The sequence below is a fragment of the Ursus maritimus genome, unplaced genomic scaffold, assembly GCF_017311325.1.
Source record: "Ursus maritimus isolate PB19 unplaced genomic scaffold, ASM1731132v1 scaffold_33, whole genome shotgun sequence".
NCBI classification, from domain to species: Eukaryota; Metazoa; Chordata; class Mammalia; order Carnivora; family Ursidae; genus Ursus; species Ursus maritimus.
Genome location: NW_024425897.1, coordinates 30166009 through 30184471, shown reverse-complemented (window position 1 = coordinate 30184471; position 18463 = coordinate 30166009). Strand labels below are relative to the sequence as shown.

The 18463-nt window shown below is 44.6% G+C and overlaps 1 protein-coding gene across 14 annotated transcripts in view; it reads right to left on the bottom strand.

Moving 5' to 3' along the window:
• The window catches only part of ZNF268 (zinc finger protein 268), a 38730-nt gene extending 20459 nt beyond the window's left edge, over nucleotides 1-18271 (bottom strand). Inside the window, exons 1-5 of one of the 14 annotated variants that reach the window (XR_005831785.1) lie at nucleotides 18025-18271; nucleotides 17652-17733; nucleotides 14306-14447; nucleotides 12886-12949; nucleotides 12359-12659 (exon numbers count right to left, since the gene is read on the bottom strand). Coding sequence is in view for 4 of the 14 variants with exons in the window: in XM_040620091.1 (XP_040476025.1) it covers nucleotides 78-278; nucleotides 17652-17684 (234 nt within the window). In the remaining 10 variants the exon portion in view is untranslated. Of the gene's footprint in view, nucleotides 1-77; nucleotides 279-12358; nucleotides 12660-12885; nucleotides 12950-14305; nucleotides 14448-15176; nucleotides 16581-17651 lie in introns of those variants that run through there. The other 13 variants (XR_005831786.1, XR_005831787.1, XR_005831788.1 and 10 more) reach the window with 13 other exon arrangements.
• Nucleotides 18272-18463: the final 192 nt, after the last annotated feature.

The window sequence follows — 18463 nt, the reverse complement described above, 5'->3', positions numbered from 1 at the left end:
AGAGAGAGAGAGAGAGAGAGAGAGAGAAAGAGAAGTACTGAAGAAAAGCAGCAGGAATAAACAAGCAAACAACTCACCCGAGACTGGGTCATTTTGGGCTGCTCCTGGGAAATAAACAGCCACTCTAGAACCCGCTCTGTCCTGTGATTCTTGTGTCCTTGCCAGGGTCCTCCGGGGAGAGGCCTGTGGTCAGGGGTCCCTTGACCCAGGATGGATTCCTGACCTTGCGGCTCTCTGGCTCTGCTGCATGAACTCTCTTGTTCCTGGAGAGGTGGAACCTGTGGACACAAGAGCAAATTTGCTTTAATGACCAGAATTCCACTAGATTTAAAATGAGCCAGACTGAGTTAGAATTTCTTCCCTCGCTATTTGGATGTCCATCAACAATTCACTTACTCAGTTTCACGGAGTCTTACTTTTTGCTGCGGTGAGAACATTGGGAGTAGGGTGGCATCAGGTAGCAGTGCAGTTTTTAATCTTCCAAGAACTCGCAATGAATGCAAACCACACCAATCACAATGGTACAAGAAAAAGCCCACAGATATCTACACCAAACCAACACAGTCTAGGTGACACGGTCTCCTTACAAACATCAAGATATATGCAGAGGTGACCCCAGAGCAGGGGACAGATCACAGGAGAGAAGAGTGAGCAATGAGGGAAGATTCTGATGGGTCACACACTGCAGATCCCCAAAGTCACCAATAATGTGTGCCCCCAACGGGAGAACAATCCCAAAGTCACTAAGTGACCTGACAGCACTGTGGCCACCTAAGAACAGGGAATCAGAAAATAACTCGCAAACAGTCCTTTCCAGACACAAAGATCTTTGCTCTGACGGAAAAGTGCTAAAAATAATGCCCAAATCGCTCAGCACAGAAGATTAAGGTAGTGAGAGGAATGAGAGAGAGATAGAGAGAAAGAGACAGGAGAGGGGAGGGGAGGGGAGAGAAAAAGAGAAAAGGGAAGAGGAGGGGAGAAGAGAGGAGAGATCCAGACAACTAGAGGGAAAGGACAGAGAAGGGAGAAAGGCTACTAGACAGTAAGAGGGAATCATTCAGATCTTATTCCAGTGAGAGAAATACATTAGGAGACAAGGCATGTTGAACTCTAGGAAGCACAGGGCTAGAGGCAGAAACAAGGGCTTCCTGACAAGGCTTAGCACTTAGCTGTGAGTTTGCTTCTATCTCCAAAAGAATCACTGAGATGATGAACTAGGAACAGTATAAATGGTGACTTCTGCAGGAGGGAAAGAACAGGGCAGAAGGGATGGAAGCAAGTCAGTTTCTACGTTTGAATCATGTATAAATATCTTACATGATCAAAAAGAGGAAGGGCAATCCCTAAAGTTGCAAATAAATGTCAGCAAATATATACATTTAACAAAGTGGAAACAAAACTACAAGAGAATAATTTTTCTAACCGATCTTTGGATAAAATGAGCTACAAAGACATACTGAACTTCATTCAGTATCCTCGTTAGTGAAAACAAATTACAATTTTATTTTATTTTTTTTTTTTTAAAGATTTTATTTATTTATTCGACAGAGAGAGACAGCCAGCCAGAGAGGGAACACAAGCAGGGGGAGTGGGAGAGGAAGAAGCAGGCTCATAGCAGAGGAGCCTGATGTGGGGCTCGATCCCACAACGCCGGGATCACGCCCTGAGCCGAAGGCAGACGCTTAACCACTGTGCCACCCAGGCGCCCCAACAAATTACAATTTTAAAACCATTTTATGTACACCATAGGAGAGGACAGTTATATTACTACTATTAAGAACCAAGATATCTGGATTTAACAGATATATCAGAGCATTCCATCATAAAACAGCAGAATACACATTCTTTTCAAATACACATGGAACATTCTCCAGAATAGAACACATATTAGGCCACAAAACAAATTTCAACCAATTCAAAAAGACTGAAGTCGTTCCATGCATCTTTTCTGACCACAATGCTATGAAAAATCAACCACAAGAAAAAGATCTGGAAAAAACACAAAAACATGGAGGTTAAATAACATACTACCAAACAATGAATATGTCACCCAAGAAACAAGAGAGAAAATCAAGAAAATACATGGAGAAAAATGAAAATGAAAACACAACAGTCCAAAATCTCTGGGACGATCATAGCAATACAGGCCACTTCAAGAAACAAGAAAAGTCTCAAACAACCAACCATACACCTAAAAGAACTAGAAAAACAACAAGCAAAACCCAAAACCAGTAGAAGGAAAGAATTAATAAAGATTAGAACTGAAACAAATGAACTAGAGACTAAAACAAACAAACAGTAGAACAGATCAATGAGTCCAGGAGCTGGTCCTTTGAAAAGATCAACAAAATTGATAAACTTTGAGCTAGACTCATCAAGAGAGACAGAGAGAGAGGACTCAAATAAACAAAATTAGAGAAGAAAGGAGAAATAACCAATACCACAGAAACACAAAGGATTATAAGAGAATATTATGAAAGATTATACGTCAACAAATTGGACAACCTAGAAGAAATGGATAAATTCCTAGAGACATATAACCTCCCAAAACTGAATCAGGAAGAAACAGAGAATTTGAACAGACTGATTACCAGTGATGACAGTGAATCAGTATCAAAAGACTCCCAACAAACAAAAGTCCAGGACCAGACAGCTTCACAGGTCAGTTCAACCAACATTTAAAGAAGAGTTAATATCTACTCTTCTCAAACTATTCCAAAAAATGAAGAAGGAAAACTTCCAAATTCATTCTATGAGGCCTGCATTACCCTGATCCCAAAACCAAATAAAGACACTACAAATAACAGGAACTACAGGCCAGTATCTCCGATGAACACAGATGCAAAAATCCTCACCAAAATATCAGCAAACCAAATCCAACAATACCTTAAAAAAATCATTCACTATGATTAAGTGGGATTTATTCCAGGGTTGCAAGGGTGGTTCAATATTCACAAATCAATCCTCAATCAGCATGATAGATCACACTAACAACAGAAAGAATAAAAACCATATGATCATTTCCACAGATGCAGACAAAGTATTCCATAGAGTAAAACATACATTCATGATAAAAAAACCATCCACAAAGTAGGCTTAGAGGGAACATACCTCAACATAATAAAGCCATACCTGAAAAACCCACAGCTAACATCATCCTCAATGGGGAAAAACTGAGAGCTTTCCCCTAAGATCAGGAACAAGGGTGCCCGCCCTCACCTCTTTTATTCAACACAGCACCAAAGTCCTACCCACAGCAGACAGGCAAGAAAAAGGGATAAAAGGCATCCAGATTGGTAAGGAAAAAGTAAAACTTTCACTATTTGCAGATGACATGATACAATATACAGAAAACTCTAAAGAAGCTACCAAGAAACTGCTAGAACAGATAAATGAATTCAGCAAGGTTGCAGCAGACAAAATCAATGTACAGAAATCCGTTGCATTTCTACACACTAATAATAAAGCAGCAGAAAGAGAAATTAAGAAAACGAACCATTTACAATTGCACCAAAAATAATAAAAAAATACCTAGGAATAAACTTAACAAAGGAGGTGAAAAACTTGTACTCTGTAAACCATACAACACTGATGAAATGAAGATGACACAATTGAAAACGTATCCCACGCTCATGGACTGGAAGAGCAAATACTGCTGACATGTCCGTACCACCCAAAACCCTCTACAGACCTAATGCAATCTCAATCAACATACCAACAACATTTTTCACAGACCTAGAACAAATAATCCTACAATTTGTACGGAACCACAAAAGACTCCAAATAGCCAAACAGTCTTAAAAAAGAAAAACAAAGCTGCAAGTATCACAATTCCAGATTTCGAGTTCTACTCCAAAGCTGTAGTAATCACCATGTGTGGCACTGGCACAAAAAACAGACACAGAGATCAACAGAAAAGGATAGAAAGCCCAAAAGCAAACCCAAGATTATACGGTCAATTAATCTCCAACAAAAGAGGCAAGAATATGCAATGGGGAAAAAGGCACTCTTCAATAAATGGTGTTGGGAAAACTGGACAGCAACATGCAAAAGAATGAAACTAGACCACTTCCTTACACCATACCAAAAATAAACTCAAAATGGATGAAAGACCTAAATGTGAGACGTGAAACCATAAAAATCCTAGAAGAGAACACAGGCAGTAATTTCTCTAACATCAGCCATAGCAACTTTTTTCTAATATGTCTCTCGAAGCAAGGAAAACAAAAGCAAAAATAAAATACTGGGACTTTATCAAAATAAAAAGCTTCTGCACAGTGAAGGAAACAATCACCAAAACTAAAAGACAACCTATGGAATGGGACAAGATATTTGCAAATGACATAGCCAGTAAAGGGTCAGTACCCAAAATATATAAAGAACTGATAAAACTCGACACCCAAAAACCAAATAATCCAAAAAACAAAACAGGGGGTGGGGGGGGGGACAGCAGAAGACATGAACAGACATTTCTCCAAAGACGACATCCGGATGGCGAACAGACACATGAAAAGATGCTCAACATCACTCAGCATCAGGGAAACGCAGATGAAAACCACAATGACATAGCACCTCTCACCAGTCAGAACGGCTCACATCATCAAGACAAGAAACAGCAGGTGTTGGTGAGGATGTGCAGAAAGGGGAGCCCTCGTGCACTGTTGGTGGGAGTGCAAACGGGTGCAGCCGCTCTGGAAAACTGTGTGGAGGGTCTCAAAAACTGAAAAATAGAATTACCCTATGATCCAGTAATTACACTACTAGGTATCTACCCAAAGAATACAAAAACACTAATTTGAAAGGACACATGCATCGCTAAGTTTATAGCAGCATTATCTACAATGGTCAAAGTATGGAAACAGCCCAAGTGTCCATCGATTGATGAATGGATAAAGATGTGGTGTATGGGCACCTGGGTGGCTCAGTCGGTTGAGCGTCTGCCTTCAGCTCAGGTCATGATCCCAGAGTCCTGGGATCAAGCCCGCATCAGGCTCCATGCTCACTGAGGAAGTCTGCCTCTCCCTCTCCATCTGCCTCTCTCCTCTGCTCATGCTTTCTCTCACTCTCTCTCTCTCAAATAAATAAAATCTTAAAAAAAAAAGATGTGTTGTATGTACACGTACACACACACACACACACACACACACACACAGAGGAATATTACTGAGCCATTAAAAAGAATGAAATCTTGCCATTTGCAAAAACACGGACAGAGGTCGAGAGTATTACGCTAAGTGAAATAAGCCAGTCAGAGAAAGACAAATACCATATGATTTCTCACATATGTGGAATTTAAGAAACAAAACAAACAAAGGAAGAAAAAAAAGAGACAAGCCAAGAAAGCGACTCTTAACTACAGAGAACAAACCCATGGTTAGCAGAGGGGAGGAGTGAACTTGGGGCAGGGGATCAGGCCTACACTTATCACAAGGAGCACGGAGTGATGTGTGCAAGTGTTGACTCATTACACTGCACACCCGAAACTAACACAGCACTGCATGTTAACTACACTGGAATTAAAATAAACAACTTCATAAGATAGAAACACAATACCTAGCGCATGACAAAAAAGATGCAAGGGTAAGTTAAGCACTTGTACACAACCGTGCGTAAGGGTATTTCATCACTGGAAACAACCTAAACGTCCATCAGTGGATGAACGGATAAACAAAATGTGGTCTATCCATGAAAGGCTCTTCAACCGTATAAAGGAACTAAGTCCTGATAAATGCTGCCATGTGGATGAACTTTCGTAGTAGAAGTGCCCAACAATTAGCTTCTTTTGACTGTAATTTAAGTGCCTGACAGCAAGCTTTTCATTGTCAAAGCATCCATTTTGAAGACATTGACCTTGGACCAACACATTGCCAGCTCCAGGAACAGGCAAAGAACCAGGCTGCCCCTGCCAATGAAGCCCCCCTTTTGGAAAGCCCTGGGTGACCGAGATAACTGCCCGCTTGAGTGACGCTGGTTCTGCCTTTCTGTGCTCTAATTCCCGCCCTTATATTTTAAATTCACCAATAAACAGCGAACCTGCAAAACACAAGGCACTCCACCCTCAACCCCAATACAGGCAGAACCCCAGGGCTGAGTGCACACTTTCCGTCCCCATGACCCTGCTGTGTGGCTGACTACGTAGCCTCCGGGACTTGTGAGTTATGGACCTTGTTTTTCCAACGTTCCCTGATGGTTGTTGCCTAAGTGTGTCTTGCAACCCTAGGAAGAACCTCAAACACCAGTCCAGCCACAACTCTGACCGCCGTCAGGGAAGTGTCTGGATGCTCACCACGCGGGCCCCGGTGAGTGCCCCAGGCCTTCCTAGTCGCTAGCATCACTACTGACAGGCAGAAACCGACGCAGAGCAACCCTTCAAAATATCACGCCAAAAGACGCCAGAGATAAAAGACCACATACGGTAGAACTCTATTTAGGTATAACCTAAATCCATAAAAACACAAAGTAGATTAATGGTTGCCAAGAAAAAGGGGAAAGGGAATAGCAGGGACTGCAGATAGGGACAGTTTCTCAGTGGAGTGATAATGCTCTAGAATCAGTGATGATATGTGTACAACTCTAAATACTAAAGACCACTGAGTCGTACATTTTAAGAGTGAATTTTATGGTACATCAATTATGCCACAATGAAACTTTTGTAAAAGAAGAGTATTTAACTTCAATGACTTTTATTAAATTGATGGCTTTGTGGGAATCATTTTTTTTCCTGAACCTTAAAAAGTCTAAATGAATTAAAACAACTGAAGTAATACAAAGTACATTCCATCACCACAACAGACTTGAACTAAAAATAAGTACCGGCAGATACCTTTCACACCCCAAATACTTAGGTGGCTTTCTTCATATACATTTTATGGTTATTCATACCACTAAGGGAACTGACAGGACTAAAAGGAAGGGGCATTCACTCAGTAATTGCACTAAGCCAAAACTGAGTGCCCTACACAAACAACAAGCTATGGCCTCCACCTGCTTTCAGCTTCTACACGTTTCGTGACCTCCCAGAGATGCAGAATGGAAGCTTGCTTGCGGGAATCACCTTCGTCCGGGCTGACATTTCTGTTGCTTCAGATATTCCGTGTGCTCCTTGGAGGCCACCTCCAACTCCCGGCCACCCACTGCCCTTCCTGCACGGCTCCTACGCAAGGGATCATACCATGTACTGTGTCTGGCTTGTTTCGCTTCGCAGAATGCCTTTGAGGGTCACTCTTGTTACAGCACAGACCACTCGAGTCCCCGTGCTGCTGAGCAGTACTGCGTTTGGGCTATACATTCACCAGTTAATCAGCACTTACAGCTTTGAGCTACTAAGAATAATCCTGCCATGGACACACACATACAAGCCTTTATGTAAACATCTTTTCCTCTATCTTGGATAAATTTCTAGAGGTCAAATGGCTGCACTGTATGGTAGATTTATATATCATTTTTAAAAGAAATTACCAAAATCTTTTCAAATGACTATACCACTTTATAGTCCCACCATCAGTCTCTAAAGGGCCCCATTTCTCTACTTTCACTGTCTGCCTTTCTGCTTAAAGCCATTCCATTGGGTACAGAGTGGTACCTCATTATGATGAAATCTGTATTTCCCTAATGACTAACGATGGTAAGCATCTTTCATGTGCTTATTTGCCACCTATAGGTCTTCTCTGGTGAAGTGTCTGTCTCAGTCCTTTGCCCATTTTTAAACTGAGTTGTCTTCATACCGAGTTATAAGTGTTCTTTACATGTTCTGACTACATTCCTGTATTAGATACAGGATTTGAAAACATGGACTCTGGGAAACAAACCGAGGGCTTCAGAGGGGAGGGGGTGGGGGAATGGGATAGGCCGGTGATGGGTAGTAAGGAGGGCACGTATTGCATGGTGCACTGGGTGTTATACGCAAATAATGAATCATGGAACTTTACATCAAAAACCAGGGATGTACTGTATGGTGACTAACATAATATAATAAAAAAATTATTTAAAAAAATAAACAAACTTAAAAAAAATGAAAATATTACTCAAAGTCTATGACTTGTCTTTTCATTTTCTGAATGAAATGACTTCAAAGTGAAAAAGGTTTTATTTTGATGTAATAGTCCAATTTATAACTTCAAAAGCAGAATCTACATATAAGCTTTCTCCTTCTTTGGAGACTGTGGTATTGGAGGTGTATCTAAGACCTTTGGCCTAAGCCAAGGTCACGAATATCTTCCTGTGTGTTTTCTTCCAGAAGTGTTATAGCTTTAGCTCTTACGTTTAAGTCTATGTTTCATTTTGAGTTCATTTTTTATACTGTGTGAGGTAAGAGTCAAAGTTCATCTTTTTAAAAAATTTTTAATTTTGGTAAAATACACATAACACAAAACTTATCTTAAGCATTTTTAAATATACAGTTCAGTGGAATTAAGTACATTCACAGCATTACAGCATCATAACCACCATCTATCTCCGGAAGCCTTTTCATCTGTAAAATGGAAACTGCACCCTCTGAACAGCAACCCCCACTCTCCCCTCCGCTCCCCTCCCCTCCCCATCTCTGACAACCGTCACTCTACGGTCTAGGACTCTGACAACTCTGAGAAACTCGTATTAGTAGTTTTGTGACTAGCTCATTGCACTACAGATAATGTCCTCAAGGTTCATCCATCTGCGTCACGTGTCGGAACTTCTTTTTAAGGCTGAATCACATTTCGTGCATCTCTGAGCGCACAGACACACAGACATTTTGTTTATCCATTCATCTTTCAGTGAACACTTGGGTTACTTCCACCAAAAAGAGAGTAATTAGGAATTTTAGAAAAGTAAAAACTCTGTAATTTGAATTGGAAATACCAATATGAACTATATTTTTCTTCCTTTCCAAAGATTCCTAGGTCTGCCTAGTGAACCAGCCTAGAAGCAATGACATTCCAGTCTCAATTGTGGTCTCTGAGCACATTAACCTACTAAAAGGTATCAGGTTTCCAGGAGGAAAGGTTGATTTCAGGTTTGGGATGGGAAATACTCAGATGAACCTAGAATATCTTGTTGGGCCCAAAAGCAAGGAAGCCAGGAAGCCAGCGAAGACTAACAGAGTCATTTCAAAAGAGCTCAGGACCAGGGCGCCTGGGTGGCTCAGTCGTTAAGCGTCTGCCTTCGGCTCAGGGCGTGATCCCGGCGTTCTGGGATCGAGCCCCGCATCGGGCTCCTCCGCTGGGAGCCTGCTTCTTCCTCTCCCACTCCCCCTGCTTGTGTTCCCTCTCTCACTGCCTGTCTCTCTCTGTCAAATAAATAAATAAAATCTTTAAAAAAAAAAGCTCAGGACCAAGCTAAAGAGGCTCCCTCGGACCAAAGCTGGGACAATGCAACCCTCTAAAATAAGGGCTGCAACTGATAGAAACTCACTGCACACATTAAGATTTATGAATTTCTTAATCATATTCAAATTAACAAAAAGAAAAAAATCAAACAAAAAACTCATTGCTGTCACCAATGGAGGTAACTATGGCATCAACTCTTTAGTGAACCCTGGCACTTAATGGGAAAGAATTAAGCATGTACCCTGCCACTCCTATATAAATTCAGGACAAGAGTGAAACAACTGTAAGCCAGCCTCTTGTACTCCTGCAGCCTGGGGCTTACTTCCAGCCCATAAAATGGGAATAAATCTGTCCTTGGCAATGCTCAAAAGCAGATGGGAAAAGAGCAAAACTATAGGCATCTGGAGTAAGATACCTTCATCCTATGCCTTATCTTTTTCCTTCAAAGAATTTGTTTCTTCTTCTTTTTTTTTTTTTAAGAGAAAGAGAGAGCATGTATGCATGCATGAGCAGGGGGAGGGGCAGAAGGAGAGGGACAGAGAGAATTCCAAGCAGACTCCACGCCCAGCACAGGGTCCCACGTGGGGCTCAATCTCAAGACCCTGAGATCATGACCTGACCTGAAATCAAGAGTCAGTCGCTTAACCGACTGAGCCACTCAGGAACCCGCTTCAAAGAATTTCCAAGTAGAGTGATCAGCGCACAAAATAACGAAACTTTCAGAAAACAAGATCACATAAATAAAACTAATGAAAGTCAACAACAGAAAGAAACCCGCAAAGACAAGAGACACTGGGATCAATGGCCACTGATTACAAAGCAAACATCTTATTAAATTCAAGGAGATAAGGCAAACTTTATAATTTGGCCAGGAATTAGACAAATGACTTAGAAAGCATATTTGAAAAAGGAAAAGAATTAATAGAAATGGATGGGGCGCCTGGGTGGCTCAGGCACTTAAACGTCCCCTGATTTCAGCTCAGGTCATGATCTCAGGATGGTGAGATCGAGCCGTGCACAGGGCTCCACGCTCAGTGGGGAGTGTGCTGGAGATGCTCTCTCTCTCCCTCTGTCCCTCCCCCCCCATGTGCATGCGCACTCGCTCTCTCTCTCAAATAAATAAATCCTGGGGAAAAAAAAAAAGAAATGGAAAAAACTTTTACCCAAAATATTTTTAATAGCAGATTAGAAAGATTTAGTTAATTAAAAGACAAATTATAGGAAATTTTCCAGAAAGCAGCCATTAAATTTAAAAAAAAAAATGTTAAGGAAGGGGCGCCTGGGTGGCTCAGTCATTAAGCGTCTGCCTTTGGCTCAGGGCGTGATCCCGGGGTCCTGGGATCGAGCCCCACATCGGGCTCCCTACTCTGCTGGGAGCCTGCTTCTTCCTCTCCCACTTCCCCTGCTTGTGTTCCCTCTCTCACTGGCTGTCTCTCTGTCAAATAAATAAATAAAATCTTAAAAAAAAAATGTTAACATAATAAACAGTGTGTATAATTCCCAAACCTCTGTAGAGAGAAAAAAGAATAAAGAAGAAAAAACAAAAACAAACAAACAAAACCCCAGATCAAGTAAGCAGAAAGCACACAGTAAGATGACAGATTTAAACCCAGACGTATCAGTAATTATTACATCAATCATAAACAAAGTGTTCCACTTAAAATAAAAGGATTGACAGACTGATTAAAAACAAACTTAAGCTGTTTAAAAAAGATACATCTAGGGGCGCCTGGGTAGCGCAGTCATTAAGCGTCTGCCTTCGGCTCAGGGCGTGATCCCGGCGTTCTGGGATCAAGCTCCACATCGGGCTCCTCCACTGGGAGCCTGCTTCTTCCTCTCCCACTCCCCCTGCTTGTGTTCCCTCTCTCGCTGGCTGTCTCTCTCTCTCTCTCTGTCAAATGAATAAATAAAATCTCTAAAAAAAAAAAAAAAAAGATACATCTAAAATATAGAGACAGACGGGGCGGCTGGGTGGCTCAGTTGGTTAAGAGACTGCCTTCGGCTCAGGTCATGATCCCGGAGTCCCAGGATCAGGTCCCACATCGGGCTCCCTGCTCAGTGGGGAGTCTGCTTCTCCCTCTGACCCTTTCCCCTCTCATGCTCTCTCTCACCTCTCTCAAATTAAAAAAAAAAAAGGTTAAAATATAAAGACAGAAAAGATACAAAAGCTAAAGACAACGGTAAAACAAGCAATTAACCAAAAGCAAGCTCCAACAGCTACATGAACATAAAATAGACTTTAGGGCAAAAAAGAATCCCTATAATTTAAAAAATCCCTATAATTAAAATCCACAATCATTAAAGGCTCAACTCATCAGGAAAATGAAATTTTAAACTTGTTTGGAGAGAACAAGTAGCCTGCTCTGAGTCAGCCACAGAGCGGTGGCTGAAATGCAAACTAGCCACCAAATGACATTTCCTCTCCTCTCCAAGCTGCTGACAGCTAAGGGCAGAGCCGCTGGGGTCCCCTCTCCCTGGATTCCAGGCCCTCCCCGACACTGCCTTTCTCCCCACTGCTGGCAGCACCTGCATGCACAAGGAGCCCCTTCTGGCTAGAGCCTCACTGTCCCTTCCCTTCATACAGCTAGGTCTACGGATCCTTTGAAAATACAAGGTGTTAAACATCATTCCCTGGGCTTCCTTCTGCCTCAGCTCCAATCCCATGGCTGTCTGCACTGCTACTCTATTCCCTTCTCTGAACCTCCTGGAAGACATGAGAGGCTGGGGCCAGGGCTGTCTCTGACCTGTGTACCCTCAGTGCGAATCAGTACCTGGAATATATAAACAAGTGTTTAGTGAGGATGTTAATTTTTTTTTAAAGATTTTATTTATTTATTTGACAGAGAGAGAGAGAGAGGCAGCAAGAGAGGAAACACAGGAAGGGGAGTGGGAGAGGGAGAAGCAGGCCTCCCGCTGAGCAGGGAGCCTGATGCAGGGCTCGATCCCAGAACGCTAGGACCATGACCTGAGCCGAAGGCAGATGCTTAATGACTGAGCCCCCCAGGTGCCCCGGGATGTTAGTTTTGAACAAGTAATTAATGAATGAACACTGCCACATTTTAACCTTTAATTCTCCAAGAGGATCAGTTTGCGGAAAGCTACAGACATACAATATGGTATGCACAGGACACCAGCCAAGCTTTCTCAGAAAGGCCTCTTTCTAGCAGAATTCCCTTCCCTCCCCCACGCTCCAGCTCACATCAGTTTTGAATCCCCAGCTCCCCGCACTACAAACTATGAGTATTAGCAGGTCTTGATGGTGACAGTGTTTGACAGTGGTCCATGGGAGCAGAGGCCCTGCCATGTACTGGAGAACAATGGAGACGAAGTCCGCTGATACAAACAGGTCAACTCCTATTGGAGGAGAGAAGATAGAAAGTCTTTCCAAGCCCTTCGGAATGGAGATTCACAGGAAGTGAATTTATAGTAACATATACAAGTGGGGTGGGGGAGGAGTGTCAAAGGCAGAAAGTAGCCAAACAACAAAAGAAAGTGAGAAAACAAAACCTGCTGATAAGCAGAGGAAACAGGGAACTAGGGGCACACAAGGCCTCAGTGAAATGTCCCTTCTGATGCTCACCTCCTTTTACTCCGAATTCATACTCATCCAACAGTCTTCTAGTTACTAAGTATCACCTTGGTACCTGTAAGGAGACAGCCAGAATACGGGCCCAGTATGTATGTCAGGGGACAGGGGCCCCTCTGGTGTACATTGTACATTATATCCTTTCAGCTCACAGCCCGTCCCTGAGTGGGGTCATCTGTGTTCAGACAGAAGCCCAGCTTCTCTATCATACCCCAGAGAGTGGGCCACACCCACCCACTTACTCTGCCCATGGCACCGCGACATATTTAACTGGTTCTGCTTTTCTCATTTTCTGGGCCCAAAGAGCTGAAAAGCGACCCTTCACAGGTCACCAGTTAACTACCATTAGGGCCCAGGATGCTAGAATCTGTGTCCTGAGAAATTCCCAAACTATATCCTGAGGCAGCAGGGTACTCAGACCAGGGAAATGGGTGTAGGGCCACGGCGCCCAGGTTCCAATCCTGACTCTTCCCTGACCAGTGGCGTAACCTGGCTCCTAACTAAAGGCATTAACTAATATCTATATCAGACTTAGCACAAAACCTCACACGTCGCCGATGCTTATTAACATTTGCTTGGCATGGTAACAAACACAGGACTACTTAAAGAACCTCAGTCACCCTGAAAAACGTCGACTGGCTAAATGAAAAGGATCCGTGGTTCTCAGAAAATAAGACTCTACTTTCAAACAGCCCTGGTTCTGCCCAGTTTCTCCATTTCTACTGCCCTAGAAAAAAAACCTCCACCACCCCCCGTCTGCACCACTGTGGTGACCTGATCGACCAGCCCTTTTCTACCACTCCCTGTGTCTGCTACTGTCCATCACAACCCATTCTTTACTCAGCAGCCAGAAGGGTCTTTGGAAAACGTACATACTTCATGCTGTCCCTTCTTTACAGCTTCTCAGCCTGATCTGGCCTCTGGCCACCTTGTGTCTGCTCCCCTCCCCCCACCCCACAACCCCAGCCACACTGGCCTTCCCTCCACTGTCACAAAAGCACCAACCCTCTTCCACCTCATGACCTTGGCACTGGCTGTTCCCACCCTGCTATTCTTCCACCTGCTCTTCCTAAGGCTGGCCTGCTCCTGTAAGTCAGACCTTGGCTTAATGTCACCTCTTTAGTGGGGCCTTCTCTAATCACCCAACCTTCGACATTACCAGTTTTAATTCCTTTTTTTTTTTAAGGTTTTATTTATTTATTTGAAAGAGACAGCCAGCGAGAGCGGGAACACAAGCGGGGGGAGTGGGAGAGGAAGAAGCAGACTCCCAGCGGAGGAGCCTGATGCGGGGCTCGATCCCAGAATGCCAGGATCACACCCTGAGCCGAAGGCAGACACTTAACGACTGAGCCACCCAGGCGCCCCTGCCAGTTTTAATTCTAAGTGTAACTCAACTCTGACATTTCATTTTTACCTGAGTAGTTTCTTCATCATTATTTGTCATCTGCCTCCCTTCACCAGAATGCAAACTCTCCCAGAGTTTGTCAGTCTTGTTCAACAGTACACGCCCAGGACCTGGAAGGGGACCTGGTACATAGTGGGTGCTCAATAAATATCTGGAGAATGAAAAAATGAGCAATCATTTCAAAAGCCGAAGTGTATTGTTTCTATCTATTAGGATGTTCTTAATCTTGGGAGGGTGAATACTGTCATGTTAAGAACTCAGAGCCAGGAGCCCGACTCGCAGGGGTTTGAATTCTGTCTTCTATTTATGTGCTGTGTGACTTTGGTAGAACACCGTACCCTCCCTTTGTCACACTTTCCTCTTCTTTCAAAAGGGGCTAACATTAGTGCCTTCCTCATGAGGCTGCTGTGAGGATTCCGGTTTGTAAAGTGGCTGGAACTTTGGTTCTCCCTCACAATCACCCATGGCTAGAGCATAGTAAATACTCTGTAAATGTCAACCAGCACTACTGATGCTGGAAAGCTCTCTTTATATATTTTTTTTAAGATTTTTTATTTATTTATTTGAGAGACAGTGAGAGTGAGAGACATTATGGAGGGACAGGGAAAAGCAGACTGGCCGCTGAGCACGGAGCCCAACGTGGGGCTAGATCCCAGGACCCCAAGATCATGACCTGAGCCAAAGGCAGATGCTTACCAGACTGAGCCACCCAGGCGCCCCTGGAAAGCTCTCTTTATATAAGTCCTCTGCATTTTTTTAGGTTTATAGCAATTTTATCTATCTTATTGCCATTGTAAATAGAATAATTTATTTCCCTGAATTTCCTAAACATAACTATTTATAAGTAGGAAAGCTATTGATTTTTAGACTGATTTGGTACCTTACTGGATTCTCCTCAAACTCTTCCCATTGCAACAGAACAACTTCGTTAATTCTCCATCACTGTCCTGCCTCATTCCCATTTCTGCAGCCAACTGCTGTTTCCATCACTCCACTCCTTCATCTTCTTTCCCTGCTAACACACATACACACTCACATTCTGTTCTGGAAATATTACCAGCAACACCCACCACTACTGTCATCACAAATCCAATTTAAACTTTTATGACCTAATGTTACTTGAGCTCTGGGGGACATCTCACATGCCAACCAGTTTTGAGGCTTCTTTTTCTTGAACTCTGAAACACAAGTCTCTTCTTTTCTCTCATCTCTACTGGGCTCAGTCTCCAGCCCCTTTTCTGCTCCCTTGCCAATTCCCTCAGCACTATCCGCAGTCCTCTTCTCATTCTGCACACTCTCCTTGAGCTAATCTGGCCGCACCTCATCAGTGTGACCTGTCCAGATCTTTCTCTTGGGACACATGCTTACTCATCTGCCCACCAACAAGCTGTGGGTCCAATTCATAGAAAACAGAAATCTCCACCCACCCCTCAAAAACAACTCTGACAGTCTTCCCGGACTCAGGGAATGCTACCGCTCCCAACCCAGGCCCACAGAGCAGAATTCCAGCAGTCATCCCTGGCTCTTTCGTCTCCCTCACAACCAGCACCCAACTAGTCACCAAATCCAGTTGCTTCTGCCCCCCACCCTTTTTTAAATTAATGTTTTCTACATATTGAACCAACTTATTTATCTTATTAAGGTATAGTTGATACACAATGTTACATTAGTTTTAGGAGTACAACATAGTGGTCTATATGTTATGCTATGCTCACCGCAAGCCTAGCTACCACCTGTCACCACACCACATTCTTACAATACCTTTCATCCCAGTGACTTGCTTCTGCCTCTTTTACCGTCTCTCTTTTCTCAAAGCTACTACAGTTTCTTTAAACCCTTGTCTTTTCTGGCCTACTGTGGACTATTCCAACCAAAGTCCTTTGGGAAATCACTCCAATAAATCTCTCTTCCCTAGAGGATAAAATTCAAGTTTTTAAGGTAATCCTCAAACCCCTCTATGATCTGGTCTCTGCCCGTGGCTCTGGTCTTATTTCCTAATATACATTCCACCACCACCTGCAAACCTTCAAACTCTACATTTCAGCAACCCTAAAGTGATCAAAGTTCACCAACAGACTAGGTCATTTCAAGCCTCTCAAATTTGCGTGTTGCTTCCTTTCCCCAGGCTGACCTTCAGTCCCGTATTCACACTCACTTTCCAAACCTCAGTGAAGAATGTCTTATTAATCACCCAAGCATTTCTTGGAGGACCCTTACCTCCAAAACTGACCCCGTTCTGTGTGTCCCCATGTACTTCTGATGAGGGAACAGAAGGCAAGCTGAGGACAAAGCAGACGCTGACACCCCGCAACCCCCCCCCCATGGGATGTACGCCGACATTCCTCAGGCACACCTGGCTGCCCTAAAGGACAAAGGAACAGTTAACCTATAGACACCACAGTCCTGCAAGACTTGAGTCTTCCTCAGTTTACAGATGTCTTAGCAGTCTACCAGAACGAAGCATTTCCATCAGTAACCTAGCTTCCAGAAGGGAATGTAAATACAACTAAATGTCTTTCTAACCTGCAGCCCATAGACAGATACTTCTAGGAATCCAGGAAGTTCCCAGCTATCTTCATGGTAATGCCTACCTAAAAGGAAAAAACAACTCGACAACGGCAAGGCCTCCAAGGCTTCCAGTGTCTTGTGAATCTTCTTTAACATGAAAATCCCTTTGAAACCTCCCTTTTTCCTTACCTCCCCCAATCCCATGGTATATAATCAGCCACCCCTCACAACCTGGGGCAGCAGCTCTTTCTGCCCACGAGTCCTGATCCCCTGCTTTAATAAACCACCATTTTGCACCAAAAACGCCTCAAAAATTCCTTCGTGATCCTCGCCCCGGACTCCACCCCACCGAACCTCACCTGTATTCCACAACCTCATCACTTCTGCAGCCTATTCTGAGTACCTATTAAGTTGTCACTGTCCCTATAGGGTTTCTTGTCTCTGCTCTCACAAAACAGGGATAGGAACAACTTTTCTTTGCACTCTTAGCACCTACCGCAGGGTCCAGCAAACAAAGACAGTAAAAACTGTTGAATAAGGGAATAAACGAGGCCCTAATTTCCCAAATGAGGTCCAAAGAGCTTAGAAACAGACGGTGAGAAATGGTAAACCTTTGCTGAGCTCAAAGTTTAGGGTACGAAATTGGCAGAAAAGAGACTGAAAGTTGTAAATTGAAAGTCTGACGACAACAAGTATTTCTGGACGGTCTAACACCCTCTAAAGGAGTGTCTCGGAGGTGGAGGGGGGAGCGGGAGTCACGACCAACTCCCACCCTGCAAAGATGGAATGTGGACATCTCGGGGCTCAGGGAGAGCTTTTCGGAAAGGAGAGAAAAACCGCTACTCACCCAGATGGCCGCCGTCCGGACCCTGGTGGCCATCCCCACGGTCGGTTCTGTGCGTCCCGCGGGTGGAGGCAGGACCCGAGGGCTGCCGGACGGGAAAGGAACGTGAAGGAAGCGGTCTTCCCGCCGCTCCCACCGCCACGCGGGGGAGAACCTCCCGCCCCCCACGGAGGGAGGGTCTGGGGCCGCAGCACCCGCCGAGACTCCTTCCCTCACGGAGCCCCGGGCTCGCGTCTCCCACGCCCCGCCTTCCCAACACGCGCGATCCGGTCAGGACACTGCTCCAAGTCTGGGCCGGAAGGAGCGAGGTTACAAGAGCCTCGACCGTCCCGCCGCCTTGAAGCTGAAGGGACTGGGCGCGTGAGGCTCCACTAACCCCTCAGCCGGCAGCCGGGGGCTCGGGGGAGACGGGCTGCCTCTACCTCCCGGATCTGCCGTCACATCGGCTCTGACCTCCCTTTTGAGTTTGCGGCGCCCGCCGCGGGTGCTTCGGCCACGGTCTCGACGCAGACGTGGTCGCAGTCTTCAGCTCAAGTCACTGCGACGGGAAACTGATACACACCACGAACCAAGGTTCTCTAGGCCGGGCCCAGCCAATGGCGCCTGTCAGGGACGCATAGGAAACGCGTCGGTGCGACCTCAGGGCGGAGAGAACTACAAGTCCCAGAAGCCCCTGCGGGAGTTCCTCCGGCGCGGGGCAGGGCGGGCGCCCTCCGAGGGCCACCGGCGGGGGGCGTGCTGCGGCGGGAAGCTCGGGTTCTGGCGCCCGGACCGTGCGCGCCCGCGCGGGGGGGTCTCAGTACCGCGGAGTCACG